Source organism: Phocoena phocoena, chromosome 16 (genome assembly GCF_963924675.1).
Source record: "Phocoena phocoena chromosome 16, mPhoPho1.1, whole genome shotgun sequence".
Classification (NCBI taxonomy): domain Eukaryota; kingdom Metazoa; phylum Chordata; class Mammalia; order Artiodactyla; family Phocoenidae; genus Phocoena; species Phocoena phocoena.
In genome coordinates, this window is record NC_089234.1 from 48283782 (window position 1) to 48302026 (window position 18245).

Genomic DNA, 18245 nt, shown 5'->3' on the forward strand with positions numbered 1-18245 from the left:
AGAATTAGGGTGGTTAATTATGAGCTGCTAAGATCCCTCCAGCTTTAAAGTTTGTGGCATTGCTGAATATATAGGCAGGATTCTACCCCACAGCTGCTATTGGAGGTAGCTGGATTCTTTTCGGTGCCCTGTGTGGTGTGCTGGGGAGCGGAGATGAATGTACCCTGACGCCGACAGGGTAACATGTTGTTGCCGTCTGCATCTCAGGTGGTTGGTTGACTGGTGCTGAGCCCACTACTTGGCCTATGTTTCTTGGTCCCTACTTTCCTGTGGTGTTTTACCATGGTATTAATTTCATGAGTATTTGTTTGCTGTCAGATATAGTGAAAACTAAATTGTGGTTAAAACATGACTACTTAAATAGGTATCAAGATACTATACAGAAATTAAGTATATCTTTCCTGAAAGACAAAAAACAATTCTATCTGGCTGTATATTGAGTTAAGAATCCTTTATGCTCTTATAGGTGAAGCATGTCTTTATGGTTTTGTTAAACTACTCTTTTTCCTAACAGGGTGCCTCTGAGAAAGACATTGTGCACTCTGGCTTAGCTTACACCATGGAGCGCTCTGCGAGGGTATGTACACAGATGCTGTCTGCGTTTCTGGTAGTTACGTGAAGTACAGCTCAACGGTGTCATCTCAGCTGCCAGATTGTGTGTGCCGTGACAGAAAATAGCGATGCGTTTAAATGTTCCAAAACATGTGCTTTTTCAGTCTTAAATGATGGGCGTTGTTTTTAGGATCTTCCGTATGTTTTCCAGACTTTGGGAAATAATGCCAAGTTAGAAGGAATCGTGTTTAGCTTAGTCAGCCAAACTGGGTTGCAGCTTAGTGCACCGCTCTGTTGCAGCTACAGGAAGCTACCTTACGACATAGAATTCGGTCTATGGGAAAGGTTTTTTGACCACTTGATCCTTATTTCAAAGCCTTAAGCACAGTTCGAGTCCAGTTTTCTTAATTTCTTTTTGAGTTCAGATTCTATCCACTTGGCATCAAGTTGAAATAGCGGAAGCAGATATTAATTTTAATTTTTTGAGATAATTAGCATACCATAAATTCACCCTTTTAAAGTATATAATTTAGCAGCCTTCAAGTATGTTCACGAGGCTATGTAGCCATCACCACTCACTCCAGAACATTTTCATCACCCCATCCTTAGTTCATTTAATTACCACAGTGTATATCAGACTTGCTCCAGATTACAGGATGTCTGAAGGGCACAGAGATAACTCACATCTTAAATTCTAAGGAGCAACATCTTCCTGTCACCTAAACAGTAATTTGTATTAATTCCAGAGAATTAGTCCTGCCTGACTCGAGGTGGTTTCACTGCCTGAGTAGTTTCTCTTTGGCTACCCAAGTCCAGTCCTGAAGTGGTACTAGGGTAACTTGTACCAGGCTGTTATGTGCCTTGTGTGTTCATGGCCTGGCTACTTGAGTCAGGGTTACATCCCATCTCCACATCACATCTCCTTCATTTCAGCAAATCATGCGCACAGCCATGAAGTATAACCTGGGATTGGACCTGAGAACAGCTGCCTACGTCAACGCCATTGAGAAAGTCTTCAAGGTGTACAATGAAGCTGGTGTGACCTTCACATAGACCGGACCAGACTGCAGCTGACTTCTTCACTACCCTCTTCACCTCTTCATCTGCAGACCTATCACAAGTTTACATGTAACCACAGAAATCTCTCTCTCATGACTTAATAGATGGACACCATTCTCAACAAGTCAATCCAAATCAGCCCCTTGAGAAAAAACGGTAGGGGATCATAAATAAGCTAATAAGTGATAGTAGAAATTAGCTATGTCAGAGAGCCACTTGGGCATTTTGCCTTTAAATAAAGTCGTTTCCCTCTGCCTGTGCTGCCTTGTTCCATGGCTGTTTCCCAGCACAGTCAGCTGTAGCCCTGGGAAAAGCACCTTTTGTCCAAGAGCAGTCAGTCACTTGCCACTTCAGCTCTGGACAGATCTATCAGGTGCTTTGACACATTTAAGAAGCAGGTATATGGCATTTTCAGAAGGTAGCATGGTCCTCAAGTGAGTTATTGGTATTTTACATCAGCAAAATAACTCAATTTTATAGGTTACAAACAAAAAAACCTTTCTCTTTATGCATTTTATTCTTTTAGAATAAAATAAGTACATGCTGCTGTAATAAAATTGCCTTTAATCACTTAACAAGCCTAACCTTGACTCAAGCAGTGAATGCCTGTAAACATAATGAAAAAAGCTAGTATTTTTATAACATAAAACAGTATCATTTATAACTTGTCAGTTGCATATTGTCATCCAGCAAAAATAAAAAGCCTGGTAGAGAATTAAGTTATCTTCATACCTGCAAATGATGGAGGCTATTTTTGTTAAGACTGTTGGAATTTACTAACCACAATTATGACATATAGTCCAAAGAATGCAGTAACCTCCTTATCATGTTAATTGTCCTCTTTTGAAGATCTGTTGTGTTGATTAATTGAACAGTAATTCAAGTAGAGTGCCCCAGGAGGAAACCACTTGGGCCCCTCTCTGGAGTCTGGCTGGCGGCTCTGAGCATTGCCGATGGCCCTGACTCTTTGTCCCCATTTAGAGGCCTCATCTTCTGTGCACGGCTTCATTCCCAGTGGGCTGGAAACAACCTGGGGTTGTGTTTGGGAGTTGTTTGGCCAGGGCCTTTGGAACAGTAGTGTCCCAATGAAATACTAGATATTATTTATGTAAGAATTAGCTTTTCTTTTTTTTTTTTTAACAATAATATCCTTTCAGAAATTTCTAACTACTTTGTAACTGCATGACTTAACCTGGTGACAAAAGCAGTTATTAAAAAGACTACCTTTTCCAAAGCTTATGTTTCTTTTCTGTGTTTTTGTATTTGATGTATTTGTCTCTTTTAGTAGATAAAACTATAATTGGGTTTCTGAGATTTTTGAAACCACCACCTATATAACATTTCTTTCCACAATGTTTTGAGCTGCCAAAATTTTTTTTTTTTTTTGCGGTACGTGGGCCTCTCACTGCTGTGGCCTCTCCCGTTGCGGAGCACAGGCTCCGGATGCGCAGGCTCAGCGGCCATGGCTCATGGGTCCAGCTGCTCCCGCAGCATGTGGGATCTTCCCGGACCGGGGCACAAACCCACGTCCCCTGCATCGGCAGGCGGACTCTCAACCACTGCACCACCAGGGAAGCCCTTGAGCTGCCAAAATTTTATTCCTTGAATTCTTATGTGTTTCATTCCATGAAACAATATCAATGGCTATTCTTAGGGAAGATGTTCTATTGCTTAAAGCTGATATACTAACATAATTTATATACCTTTTTATACATAGTACTTTTTAACGAAAGAAGGTTTCATTGATTATGGTCCATTTTTAATAATTTAGCCACGAGATGTAAGAAGACAATACTAACTGTAATCAACAGATGTAGATTCTAGACGTGATCCCACCAGCTTACACAGCTGCCAGATCTGAAACATAACTTTCAGCTGGACTTTGTGTCTGTTTTGTCCTGATTCTGCCTTTCCATGGTGCTGAGCATCGGGTCAAGGAGTAGACAAACAAGCCCACGGCACCTAGCCTTCCTGAGCACAGTGATATCTACTTGCACTCTAGATGGACATTAAAATAGGGGAGAGGGACTTCTGATCCCACGCACCACAACTAGAGGTAAGCCCGCATGCCGCAACAAAGAGTCCATGTGCCGCAACAAAAAGACCGGACACAGCCAAATAAATATTTTAAAAAATGAATAAGATAGGGGGAAAGTGACGTGAAAGCAAGTTCCAGAATATTTGGAACAGTACCAGGTGGGTCAGTAGAGTCTGGTCATGTGAAAGCAGGATGATAAATCTTAGTGTGGCCTTTGGCTAACATATTGGGAGTATTTATAGTGGTGTTTTAAAGACATACATTAATGGGTGTTATTGATATTGTCAGAAAACTGGTATTGTTCATACTAGTTTTATAAAGGCAACACAGCACTAGTGTGTCAACTTTGGTTCCTGGAGTTTTGAGTTAGAAGAAAATTCTGGTCAATTACTCTTGGTTTCACTGAAATGTTCTAATTTATCTGCTTATAAAATTCTTTTTAAAACTTATATATAATACTCTAAAGTTAATTGTTTCTGAAATAGCCACAGATGGCTTTTGTAGCACCTATTTAACTGTTGCCTCAAACCCCTACACCAGAAATGTGTTCTAATTACCCCTTGATAGTTGAAGTTTAGGGAAGTTAAAAAAAATCAAGTTTTAAGAAAGCCTGCATCTTAATTCACAAGCTTTAAGTAAATTACCTACTCCCTAAACATCCCTGGCAGGCTTTCTCAGCCCTGCTACGTGTAAGGCCGTCAAAGTATGGCACATGAAGAAAACTACATCTGTGAACCTTGCACAGAAACCTCTGCAAAAGTTTTATTTGTAATATGTGCGTTTTAAATTTTTTTCACAACTCTTACTGGCTTTTTTTTGCTTGTTTTTTTAAATCAAAGCTTACACATAGTGTAGACAGGATTTCTCAACCTCAACACTGTTGACGTTTTGGCCAGGTAATCCTTTGTTTGGGGGACAGTCCTGTGCATTGTCAGATATATAGCAGCATCTCTGACCTCTACCCATTAGAGGTCAGCGGCATCCCTGAGTTGTGACAATGTATTCAGATTGCCAAATGTCCTGTCAGGGACAAAGTCACTCCCTATTGAGAATTACCGGTGTTGAGAGCCAAATAGTTCTATAAGGCTTACTGTGAACTATAGTATTATACTGGACTCTTTAACACCTATGAGGCTAGGATTACCCTTATACCAAAGCCACACAAAGACATCACAAGAAAATTACCCTTATACCAAAGCCAGACAAAGTTACCCTTACACCAAAGCCAAAGACATCACAGGAAAAGAAAATTACACACCAATATCCCTTGTTAACATATATATAAAATAGTTAAACAACAAGGTCCTACTCTATAGCACAGGGAACTATATTCAATATCCTATAATACCGGTCAGAATAGTCATCGTTAAAAAGTCTACAAATAGGGGCTTCACTGGTGGTGCAGTGGTTGAGAGTCCGCCTGCCAATGCAGGGGACAGGGGTTCGTGCCCCGGTCTGGGAAGGTCCCACACGCTGCGGAGTGGCTGGGCCCGTGAGCCATGGCTGCTGGGCCTGCGCGTCGGGAGCCTATGTTCCACAACAGGAGAGGCCACAACGGTGAGAGGCCCGCAAAAAAAAAAAAAAAAGTCTACAAATAATAAATGTTGGAGAGGGTGTGGAGAAAAGGGAACCCTCTTACACTGTTGGTGGGAATGTAAACTGGTGCAGCCATTATGGAAAACAGTATGGAAGTTCCTCAAAACTAGACTTGCCATATGATCCAGCAATCCCACTCCTGGGCATATATCTGGACAAAACTAATTCAAAAAGATACATCCATCCCTATGTTCATAGCAGCACTACTTACAATAGCCAAGACATGGAAACATCCTAAATGTCCATTGACAGATGAGTGGATAAAGAAGATGTGGTATACAATGGAATATTACTCATAATATTGCCATAAAAAGGAATGAAATAATGCCCTTTGCAGCAACATGGATGAACCTAGAGATTATCATACTAAGCAAAGTAAGAAAGACATATACCATATGATGTCACTTACATGTGGAATCTAAAATATGACAAATGAACATATCTACCAAATAGAAACAGAACAGATTTGTAGTTACCAGAGGGGATAGAGGAGGGAAGGATTGGGACTGTGGCATTAGCAGATGCAAACCAGTATGTATAGGATGGATAAACAAGGTCCTACTGTTTAGCACAGGGAACTATATTCATTATCCGGTGGTAAACCATAATGGAAAAGAATATATATATGTGTGTGTGTATATATGTATAACTACGTCACTTTGCTATACAGCAGAAATTAACACTGTAAATCAACTACACTTCAATGGAAAATTTTTCTAAAAGAACACTGCAGGAGAAAAAATATATCCTGTAATAAACCATAATGGAAAAGTATATGTAACTGAAAAGTATATGTATTGCTGTACACCAGAAAATAACACAGCATTGTAAATCAACTATACTTCAATAAAATAAAAATATCCCTTAGTAACACGGACACAAAAATACTAAGAAACCAAGTCCAAGCTCATAAGTATCATACATACATCATGACCAAGAATTTCTCTCAGGAATGCGAGGATGGTTCAACATAAGAAGTCAATCTGAAACCCTTTCCACGAAGGTGGCAGCAAAGGCGGAGAAGGAAGCCCCTGCCCCTCCCAAAGCCAGAGCTAAAGCAAAGGCTTTGAAGGCCAAGAAGCAGTGTTGAAAGGCATCTACCGCCACAAACACTGCCATAAAATAAAAGATCTAGCCATCACTCACATTCCAATGGCCCAGAACACTGCAGCTCAGGGGGCAGCCCAAATATCCTCAGAAGAGTGCCCCTAGGAGAAACAAACTTGACCACTATGCCGTCATCAGCTTCCCCCCTCACCACTGAGTCAGCCGTGAAGAAAATGGAAGACAACACACGTGTTCATTGTGGATGTCAAGGCCAACAAGCACCTGATTAAACAGGCTGTGAAGAAGCTCTATGACATTGACATGGCTAAGGTCAACACCTTGATCAGGCCTGATGGAGAGAAGAAGGCATATGTTTAACTGGCTCCTGGCTACAATGCTTTGGATGTTGCCAACAAAATTGGGACCATCTAAACTGAGTCAGCTGGCTAATTCTAAATATAAAAGTTTTCACTATAAAAAATCTAATAAACCCATTAATTGAATAAAGGGGGGAAAAAAACCCACAATCACTGTGGAAAAAGCATTTGACAAAATTCAAGACGCTTTCTAAACATAAAGGACATTTATGAAAAACCCACAGCTAACATCATACTCGCTGAAAATTAGAAAACTTCCACTGAAGAGGAAAAAGATTCTTGCTTTCACCCTATTCTACATTATACTGGAAGTTCTAGCCAGAGTATTTAGGCAAGAAAAAGAAAAGCCATCTGAATTGGAAAGGAAGAGAAACTATTTTGCAGATAACATTATTCTACATATAGAAAATCCCATAGAACACACACACACTCTACTGGAACTAATAAACAAATTAAGCAAAGTTGCAGAGTACAAGACCAACACTCAAAAATAAGTTTTCCTATGCATCAGCAATGCACAATCCGTAAAGGAAACTAAGAAAACAATTCCATTTACAATAATATACAAAAGAAGAAAATATCTGGGAATAAGTTTAAACAAAGAGTTGAAACCCTTATAAAACTACAAAACACTGTTTAAAGAATACCTCAATAAATGGAAAGACCTCCCATGATTATACATTGGAAAACAATATTGTTAAGTTGGAATTACTTCTCAAAGCGATCTATAGGATCAAAATTCCAATGGCCATTTTTGCAAAACAATAAAAAATCTGATTCTGAAATTAATATGAAACTGCAGGGACTTCCCTGGTGGCACAGAGGTTGAGAATCTGCCTGCCAATGGTCCAGGAAGATCCCACATGCCACAGAGCAACTAAGCCTGTGTGCCACAGCTACTGAGCCTGCGCTCTAGAGCCCACAAGCCATAACTACTGAAGCCCACACACCTAGAGCCTGTGCTCCACAACGAGAGAAGCCACAGCAATGAGAAGCACATGCACCACAGCGAAGAGTAGCCCCTGCTCGCTGCAACAAAACTGCAAGTGGCTCCAAATAACCAAAACAATATTGGGGAAAAAAAAAAAAAGCAACAACAAAAAAACTTGGAGTTCTCACACTTACATTTCAAAATGTAATACAAAGCTACAGTAATTTAAACAGTGTGGTACTGACTGACATACAAACATTTGGACCAATGGAATAGAACTGAGAGTCCAGAAACATCTATGGTCAACTGATTTTTAACATTGGTGCCGACACCATGTGTATTAGTTTTCCAAGGCTGCCTTAAAGTACCACAAATTGGATGACTTAAAACCACAGAACTTTATTGTCTCATAGTTTGGGGGGCTATAAATTGTCAGCAGGGCCAGCCATGCTCTCCCTGAAACCTGAAGGGGAGAATTTCTTGCCTTTTCCTAGCTTTTGGTGGTAGCCATCAATCCTTGGCATTCTTTGACTTGCAGCTGCATTACTCCAATCTCTGCTTCTGTTGTCACATGGCCATCATCCCTCTTATGTGTGTCTCTTATAGGGACAACAGTTAGTTATATTGGATTAAGGGTACACCTTACTCCAGTATGACCTCATCTTAACTAGTTACATCTGCAATAACCATATTTCCAAATAAGGTCTCTTTTTCAGGTACTGGGGGTTAGGACTTAAACATATCTTTTTGGGGGGGAACTCAATTCAACACATAACACTATCCAATGAGAAAAAGAATAGTCTCTTCAACAAAAGGCATTAGGGCAACTGGATATCTACGTGCAAAGGAACAAAGTTTAACTTCTTCCTCACTGCATATATAAAAATTAACTCAAAATGGATCAAAGACCTAAGTATAAGAGATAAAATTGTAAAACTATTAGAAGAAACCATATTGGTAAATCTTCATGGCCTTGGATTTGGTAAAAACTTCTTATTTTTTTATTTCAGTTGTATTTTCAGTTCTACAATTTCTACTTCATTCCTTTTTACAATTTCTAATTATTTATTTGTATTCTCTATTTGATGTTGATCTCATACTTTTAATTCTTTAGATGTGGTTTCTTTTAGCTCTTTGAACATGTTTAAAATAGTTGAAGTCTTTGTCTAGTAAGTCCATCTTCTGAAGTCTTAAGGCACAGTTTCTATCCCTCCCCCCCCAATGGGTTATAATTTCTTTCCTTGCATATCTTTGTTTTGTTTTTGCTGAAAACTGGACATGTTAAATAATATAAAGTGGCAACTCTGGAAATCAGATTCCATACTCCTCCCCAGAGATTTGTTGTTGAGTGTTTAGTGACCTTTCTGAACTAATTCTATAGTCTGTTTTCTTTGTTGTGTGTGGCCACTGAGATTTCTCCTCAGTTAGCTTAGTGGTCAGCTAATGATTGGATAGAGATTTCTTCAAGTACCTAGAACCAGTAAGTCTCCTATCTTTGCCAAGACTCTGTCTATGCTGGGCCTCACCTTCAACACTCAGCCAGGCAGCTTACATCTTGGCCTTGATTCTCACTTCCTGCTTGTATAAAGCCTCAGGGTTAGAGATGAGAACTTCAGGCCTTCTCAGGTCTTTACTGAGCCTCACACATGTGCATGGCCTTCTAGATTCCCAGCAGTATGTTAGAATTTTCAAAGCCCCTAAGGACGTCTTATTCCCCAGTTTTTCCTTTTAAGATTTTTGGTTAGCCTATTGCCTGCTCACACTGTTATTCACCACCTCACCTCATACTGCCTGCCACCAACTTAAAAATTTACCTCTAAATGTTTTATAGCGAACAGTCCCAGGGGAAAGCCTTTTTGCACTAGGGGAGCTTCTAGTCCATACAAATAAAGACAAGCCTTACAGTGGGGTCTTCCTAGGAGCCACGAGTCAAGTCAAATAATGACATTTCTCTGGGAATAAGGCTTTGAAGAAACACCAACTCTGTTCTAGTCTTTCCAGTAGCTGCCAAGCTGTTGGTTTTCACTGTGATTGTGGGCTGTTGGTGTCCAACATTGTACTGCTCACCGCAGGACAGGCCAATAAACTGAGAGACGAGTTGCTGGGGCAAGCAATAGCAACTTCATTTGGAAAACCAGTAGATCAAGAAGATGGTTGACTCATGCCCCAAGAACCATCTTCTTGCCCAAGTTAGAATTCAGGCTTCTTTAACACTAAAAGGGGAGGGAGTAAGGTCAAACATATCCTGGTTTCCATTAGCCTCCAGAGGGGATGTGTTAATTCCTTCCTCCCTGCAGTCCTGCACAGATGGGCCTGGTCAGGATGTTCCCTGTGAGCTAAACAAAGGTATTTTAGCTTAATGCTCATTACCTGGGAGGCAGAGTTCCCAGAGATGGGCCGTTATGTATAATTTAAGCTCACAGGCAACATCCCTTCAATAATTAGCTTGTAATATAATGCGAAGTTTCTTAGCTATTACAATTCCCCATTGTCAATGTCCATTCCAGTCTTGTGGGAAAAGAGATGAAGACTGCTCTGGCTACTTCCAGAGGCTATGAATATCCCTTAGAATCTTTAGTCCTTTTTTATCTACAACTATTTGAACCTGATACAACTGCTTAGCACTTCTTGTCTAATTTGTAATTGAACTTGGGGTTTTGGTTCCAGTTCCCAATATAAATACTAAATTCCTGTGCTATTTATTTAGACAAAATTAAACAAATTGGTTGACCCTTCTCCAGCTACAATGAAATTCCCATCTGCTTCATTTGGATGGGCAGACCTGTTGGAGGCAAAGTCATGAACAAAGATTAGTATAGTGCCCAAAGTTTCAACATAATTGGCAACTGCTGCTGGGTTTTTTTTTTTTAAATAAATTTATTTATTTTTGGCTGCGTTGGGTCTTCATTGCTGCACGCGGGCTTTCTCTAGTTGTGGCGAACGGGGGCTACTCTTCGTCGTGGTGTCCGGGCTTCTCATTGTGGTGGCTTCTCTTGTTGCAGAGCACAGGCTCTAGTCGCCCAGGCTTCAGCAGTTGTGGCACGTGGGCTCAGTAGCTGTGGCACGTGGGCTCAGTAGTTGTGGCTCGTGGGCTCTAGAGCGCAGGCTAAGTAGTTGTGGCACACGGGCGTAGTTGCTCCGCAGCATGTGGGATCTTCACAGACCAGGGCTCGAACCCGTGTCCCCTACATTGGCAGGCGGATTCTTAACCACTGTACTACCAGGGAAGCCCAACTGCTGGGTCTTTTAGAGCATTTATAGATTCTCGCCTAGGCAGGCATCTGGAACGGCCTACCATACAATATTTCAAAGAGGCTTAATTTTTTTAATTAATTAATTAATTTGGTTGGTTGCACCGGGTCTTAGTTGCAGCTCGCCGGCTCCTTAGTTGTGGCATGCAAACTCTTTAGTTGTGGCACACATATGGGATCTAGTTCCCTGACCAGGGATCAAACCCGGGCCCCCCGCATTGGGAGCGCCACCAGGGAAGTCCCCCAAAGGGGCTCAATTTAAGCCTGCTTCTGGAAGCCATTGATCCGTAGCAGGGCAACTGGAAAGGCCTTATCCCAAGTTAAGTTGGTATTCATTTTCTCAGTTTTTCCTGTTGATTGTGGTCTCCAGGATGAATGTTAGGTCTAATGCCTTAATCCAAGGCCTTAATCAGGGGATAATTTCCTTAAGGAGGGCTTTAACCAATTACAAGATACTGATTTTAAAGACTAATAACTTAAAACTGCCATACACAAAACAAATGGTCCACAAAACATTTTCCTTTCCTGATGAAGGTTTTACCATGCATTGTTATCATTAACCAGTCTTTTACTATTAAACTTAAATGGCCAGTTGAGACAAACAGTTTTTCTGAGACCCTTCTTCCACCACTGATTAAAACTGGGGTGGCCGGGATTGGGGATAATATTCATTTCACCTTCTAAGCTTTCTGTGCAGACTTGGTGACCTTGCCAGCTCCAGCTGCCTCCTTGTCCACTGCTTTGATGACACCCACAGCAACCATCTTTCTCATGCCACAATCAGCAAAACGGCCCAGAGGAGGAATAGTCAGAGAAGCTCTCAACATACGTGGGCTGGCCAAGAACCGTATCAATGATGGCAGCATCACCAGATTTCAAGAATTTGGGGCCATCTCCCAGCTTTTTCCCCAGAACGATGGATGATCCATCTTTCCCTTCAGCTTAGCAAACTTGCAAGCAACGTGAGCTGGGCCGCAATCCAGCACAGGTGCATATCCAGCGCTGATCTGGCCCGGGAGGTTCAACATTATTACTTGAACAGGAAAGCCAGCTGCTTCCATTGATGGGTCACAGTCACCAGCCACTATGCACATCTTTGACAGACATGTTCTTGACATTGAAGCGCACATTGTCCCCAGGAAGGGCTTTCCTCAAAGCTTCATGGTGCATTGCAGCAGATTTTACTTCATTGTAACATTGAGTGGAGCAAAGGTGACCACCATGCTAGGTATGAGAACACCAGTCTCCGCTCCACCCACAGGGACAGTACCAATACTTCCAATTTTGTAGACGTCCTGGCGGGGCACACACAAGGAATGCACCGGCTGGTATTTTGACAAGTTAGTCTGTGGGAGAAGTGATCCTCTTGCCTCAGAGGATATATTTTTAGACTAGGTGTCCCAGTGAACCCACCCCCTTTTTTTTTTTTTTTTTTTTTTTTTTTTTGGCGGTACGCGGGCCTCTCACTGTTGTGGCCTCTCCCGTTGCGGAGCACAGGCTCCGGACGCGCAGGCTCAGCGGCCATAGCTCACGGGCCCAGCCGCTCCGCGGCATGTGGGATCTTCCCGGACCGGGGCACGAACCCGTGTCCCCTGCATCGGCAGGCGGACTCTCGACCACTGCGCCACCAGGGAAGCCCCTCCCAGTGACCCTGTTTAATGGTATTCGTATTGGCCATGTGTTTTTGGCCTTCTCTGGGGTGCGGTTAGCACACACTTCTGGTCTCACCTTTCGGAGACCTGTGGGGAAAGAGCTCTGTCTCCTTTCCTGGGGCTTTCATGAGTGCCATCCGTAGGCTTAATGTGTGTTCTGGTGGGACTCTGATGTCAAGCTGTTCTGGTGAGAAACTTCAGGGTGAGGTCTACCAGAAAGTTAATCAACTCATTCCCCACTGTCAATTTTCCCCAGGGCTCCTGTGAGGAATTAGGCGCCTCAAGTCCAAGGGAGCCCCTGGACTGTTCATTCACCAGTGTTTCTCTCTTTCTACCGTATGAGAGAGGCTCTCATCTTTTGTTTTTCTGCTTATGTTTTGGCCTAGGGCCACCTGTTTTCCTTCCCCAGTGGTGACTTACTACCAAAAAAGTGGTGTTTTGTTTTGCGTCTTCTTTCTTCTGTTGTTCCTATTGAACACTTTAAAAGCAACATCTACCAGTTGAAAAGGGTTCATTCCAAATGCACCATCTAATCTTTGCAACTTTCTCCCGATACCTGAGGCACTTTGCCCTCACCAAAAGGTCAAATTTACCATTCTAATATTTTCAGGGGCCTCGGGATCTGCATTAGTATGACATCTGTACACCTGATAAATCCTTTCCAAAAATTCAGAGAAATCTTCATTTGTTTTGCTGAATTTCTTGAAAATCTTTTGCTTTGGTTCTCCTTTTCAAAGCCCTGCCAAGATGCACCAATAACTAGTTCTCTAATAAGGGCATTCTTGCCTCACTGCAGTCCCAATCTGGTTCAGCTGAGGGACTTCAGCTGCCAAGTGGACTTCAGGTGTAGAGGATCCTCCCTATTAAGGAGGGTTGCAATCTTTACAATTAAACAAGCCTGAGAAACCCAGCGGGCAGATCATTTGCATTTAGATTACCTATGAGGTAATGGGGGAAGGGAAATTGTCATCCCCTGGGAGTGGCTCCTGGCCCAAACTGGGTGCCCTGTTGGTTCTTAGACGGTGATACCAGACCACGTACCTGAGCCCCAAAACCTAACGCACGATTTTGTAATTGATCCCTGGAAGGAAGGGAAGTCCTGAGCCCCAGTGCCAGGAATTGGGGCTGGATAGGAATGGAAGGTGCTGGAGGAGTTGGATATATTGGCCAGGCGGGGACAGCTAGCTCAGCTGTAGGAGTTACGGTTTGAAGCAACATATCCTCACTCTCATTCCCTTTTTATTTTCCCTGATGTAATAGCATAAATGCTTACACATAAAGGATTTCATCATTCCTCCCCACTTCACACAATAGCTATAGAGTCATTCAAAAGCCACTGTAAAACCATAAATAGCAATTGACTGTCTCTAACCATGAAAGGGACGCCTTTATGCTTTGGCATCAACAACTGGGATTACAACGCAACTGAAAAGAAACCTGGTTACTGCTGTGACATACAACAATTTATGATAATTACTAAAATTATGACTGATACCATTTACCAGGATATACCAGAATTTTAGGAGTTCCATATAATTTCTAGAATGTGTATATTAGTAACTTTTACCCATATGATACAATCTAAGAAGTTTTATCATCACTTATTTGACAATGCTTCCCACATAATTTAACATATCAAATAAGCCTAATTAGTTTAATATTCCTCTCTCTGAGACAGAGAAAACAAATAATTTGAGGTGTTACAGGGACCCTTGGGAAAACCTCAAAGTTAGCTAGAGGTCAAATGAACTTCATTTAGAATTTGATCTTTGGGAAGTTCATCAAAAATATCAAAAAGTTTTAACCAGTGATAAAAAGATCTCAATGGCAAATACAGATCACTTAAACAAACAATTACCAAAAGCAGTTCAATATTTTAAGAAAACTTTGTCCTCTTAGAAAACCAAATTCAGGTTTTATACCACTTTACCTTTAAAATTTGTTTTCTTGGGCTTCCCTGGTGGCGCAGTGGCTGAGAGTCCGCCTGCCGATGAAGGGGACACGGGTTCATGCCCCGGTCCGGGAAGATCCCACATGCCATGGAGCGGCTAGGCCCGTGAGCCATGGCCGCTGAGCCCGTGAGCCATGGCCGCTGAGTCTGCGCGTCCGGAGCCTGTTGCTCCGCAATGGGAGAGGCCACAACAGTGAGAGGCCCACGTACCGCAAAAAAAAAAAATTTGTTTTCTTAAATTCAGTCTTATCTTAGCCAATCCCTATCATGCACAAAAAATTCTTTCAGTGTTCCTCCTCCAAAAACCTTCCACAATTTTCTGTATCCATATTAATCGGTCCCTCACTTTTTCCATTCAAAAACAGCCAGCTCTAAAACAAAACCCCCTTTTTCCCTTTAACAAGATGCGTCTTCATTCCTCATACCTTCTTTGCTGAAAACACACATCCTACATCTTGCACACTGAAATGCTCCCTTTATAATTCTTAACTTTAAAACCTTAATCTCTAGTGAAAAATCAAGAATTGTAAAACCGTCAGACCAGCATTTCCTGATTGACAAACTTATGCTTTAGTCTTCCTCTTCCAAGAAGGCAAATGTAGGTAAACTTAGACCTGTCCAGCAATTAATGTTCTAATATTTTATCCTATTTGAAATGACCCAGAGAGTCAATGAATTCTCTTCATTTAACTTAGTTTAGTTTCAAGTTATGAAAATCTAGAGAAACTATTTTAGATAGACCTTCCCCAAACATAATTATTCCTATAGAAATTACCTAAAACTCTTACCTCATATACCTCTATTTTATTTAGTTAAAACCTTTGTCATATTATTATCTTCTCGCTGACAAACTTTGTTAACAAGAATACGTATTGGGACTTCCCTGGTGGTGCAGTGCTTAAGAATCCGCCTGCCAGTGCAGGGGACACGGGTTCGAGCCCTGGTCTGGGAAGATCCCACATGCTGCGGAGCAACTAAGCCCATGTGCCACAACTACTGAGCCTGTGCATTATAGTCCGCGAGCCACAACTACTGAGCCTGTGTGCTGCAACTACTGAAGTCCATGCACCTAGAGCCTGTGCTCCACAACAAGAGAAGCCACCACAATGAGAAGCCCATGCACCTCAACAAAGAGTAGCCCCTGCTCACCACAACTAAAGAAAGCCGGGGCACAGCAACAAAGACCCAGTGCAGCCAATAAATAAATAAATAAATTTATTTAAACAAAAAAAAAAGGATATAGCAAACTTAGGTACAATAACAGCATTATACTTAATGTTGATGACTCTAAAGATATGTCTGTGGAAATCAAACCAACAAGCTTACGCAAACCTTAATACCAGGTATTAGTTCAATACTATTTCCTAGATCACATGAACCCAGAATTCATTCTAGCTAGTTTCTTTTATATTTGAGTATTTACGTAAGTGCTTAATTTCCTTTAAGCCAAGTAAATAGAGCTCTTTTGCACATTAATGTTGGCAGTGCTACACATCTGTAACATGTACAAACACACAAACACAGGGACCTCACAGCTCCCATTCCAACATTTCAGCCATGAATCAAGTACAACAATGTAAAACTAACCAGTTACAAAAGAGGTTGGATTCAAATTGGGTTTCTGGCAGATGGGACAAGTCAAGATCACCGGTCTAGATGGCTGAACCCTTGTTACTAATATTTATTTTGCTTCTATTTCTATTTGTAGCTTTTGGTGATTTTAGGAACCAAGTGGAACCTTCCTCTTCTTCCTGAGAATGCCCCACTCTTAGATAAGAACAGACAGTTTTTTGGTTTGGTTTTGTTTGGTTTTTTCTGTTCCTTTCCTCCATTTAACATCAGTAAAAGTTTTAAATATCACAACTGATTTGGCTGTAAATGGAGAAACAGTACCAAACAAAATGAAATGAAAAACCCAAACGACAAACAGAAAATCTTAAATAAACCCTCAAGTTTGGTCTTGGGGTTTTATATATACCAACAACACAGGAGACCATAAACAAAGTACTTAACACAGCAAGGAAAGCAGTACATGGTGCACAGGGTCCCAAGATAACCCTGCCTAAATCCTTTGTGCGTATCCTAACAGGTACTGTGGCCACACATTGTTATGATGAAGTATCATCTTTCTCTCACCCATGGGTTCATAGCTGTAATCAGATCACTTACCCAAAACGAGCCTCAGAGGACTTCAGGGATAATTGAAACATTCTCCATTTTTAAAGACAGAAATTCAAGACAAAACACAAACTGCACTCACAAATGCTAGCATCCACAGGAACAAACGAACCAGTTCACAAATCAGATATAAGTCCGACAACTCCTTCCTCTCTCCAACAGTGCACCCCACTCAAATACAAAACACATTGGCTTATTCTGGAGAAAAAGCCCCAAACAGAGGAAAAAGTTCCCGGCTGTACACACCGGAGCAACTTACCCTACTGTATGGAGCTTGTTGGCTCCCAAACGTCGATTTGTTGCTCCAACTGTCAAGCTCTGGGGAAGCTGGTGCCACTTTGGGGAATTTTGAAGGTAAAGATCCTCAGGACAAGCTGTCCCGGCAGCTGCTAGGGCCTTACCCCCAAATTCCCCAACCAGGGCTGGCTAGCCACAAGTAGCAAGGCTCCTGGCTGGCTGCGCCAAAATTTGTTAAAGAGTCCAAGCTCGTGCTGCTCACCACACTACAGGCCAAGAAATCAAGAAATCAGTTGCTGGGGCGAGGAATAGTGACTTATTTCAGAAATCCAGCAGACCGAGAAGATGGCGGCCTCACGTCCCAAAGAACCATCTTGCCTGAGTTAAAATTCAGGCTCCTTTTATACTAATAGCGGAGGGAGTAGAGTCAAACACTTCTGGTTTCGATCAGCCCCTGAGGCAATGTGCTAATTCCTTCCTCCCTGCAGTCCTGCACAGATGGGCCTGGTCAGGATGTTCCCTGTGAGCTAAACAAAGGTATTTTAGCTTAATGCTCATTACCTGGGAGGCAGAGTTCCCTGAGATGGGCCATTGTGTATCATTTACGCTTACAGGCAACATCCCTTTAGTGATTAGCTTGTAAAAGAATACAAAGGTTCTTCCCTATTACATTGGTTTTCAAGGCTTACAGTGGAGCTGGAAAGGTGGGGGGGGGGGGGGAGATGAGAAAAGAACAGGGCAAGTTAAAAACATTACAAAGCTGCTGTTCTTGAAAAAAGATTGTTTTAAATTTGTTTTATGTAAATACTCCCTGGATTACTGTAAGCCTTTGGTTAATTTCCAGAGTTCTGAGAAAAGTTGATTCCGACCATATTTTTGTCAGTTTTCTCATGATTTTCATGGAGAATTTTTGGAGATCTTGGAGAAAGTCAGCGATTTTCTTTGACATCACCCTTGATTGCTTCTTATAACATGCTTAGAGTCTGGGGTTGATGCCATGCCCCTCACTGCACAATACACACAGTAAAAAGAAAATGAGAGATGCAAGTATCTGTTTTAGAACAGCACACTGCAAGGTGAAGTTAAAGGAACGTGGGAGTGCTTCTCCAACTCTCTGTGAAGCAGGTCCGGTTTTTTTGATTTTTGTTTGTTCCTTAACCTCATTCATCATGACATGTGGTGCTACTTCTGCTACTTCCTGTGACTAGTTCACGTGCAACTTACCGTACAAGTTCAACAACCGGAACCGGTCTATACCCCCCATTCGACAAGAATTCTCCACTGATCACACTCTTGTAGGTCCAGGAGATGCCCAAATGCTTTAAGAGTTTCTAAACACTGTGTTTCTTTACTTCCCTTGTTGCCAAGTGGCAATG

At 41.8% G+C, this 18245-nt stretch overlaps 1 protein-coding gene and 1 pseudogene across 1 annotated transcript in view; both read left to right on the plus strand.

Moving 5' to 3' along the window:
- Nucleotides 1-2845, plus strand: part of GLUD1 (glutamate dehydrogenase 1) — a 40717-nt gene extending 37872 nt beyond the window's left edge. The window contains exons 12-13 of the mRNA XM_065894691.1: nucleotides 515-577; nucleotides 1486-2845. Of these exons, the coding sequence (XP_065750763.1) occupies nucleotides 515-577; nucleotides 1486-1605 (183 nt within the window). The 3' untranslated portion in view covers nucleotides 1606-2845. The remainder of the gene's footprint in view (nucleotides 1-514; nucleotides 578-1485) is intronic.
- A 3352-nt stretch (nucleotides 2846-6197) lies between these two features.
- On the plus strand, nucleotides 6198-6724 carry LOC136136036 (large ribosomal subunit protein uL23 pseudogene; annotated as a pseudogene).
- The last annotated feature ends 11521 nt before the right edge of the window (nucleotides 6725-18245 follow it).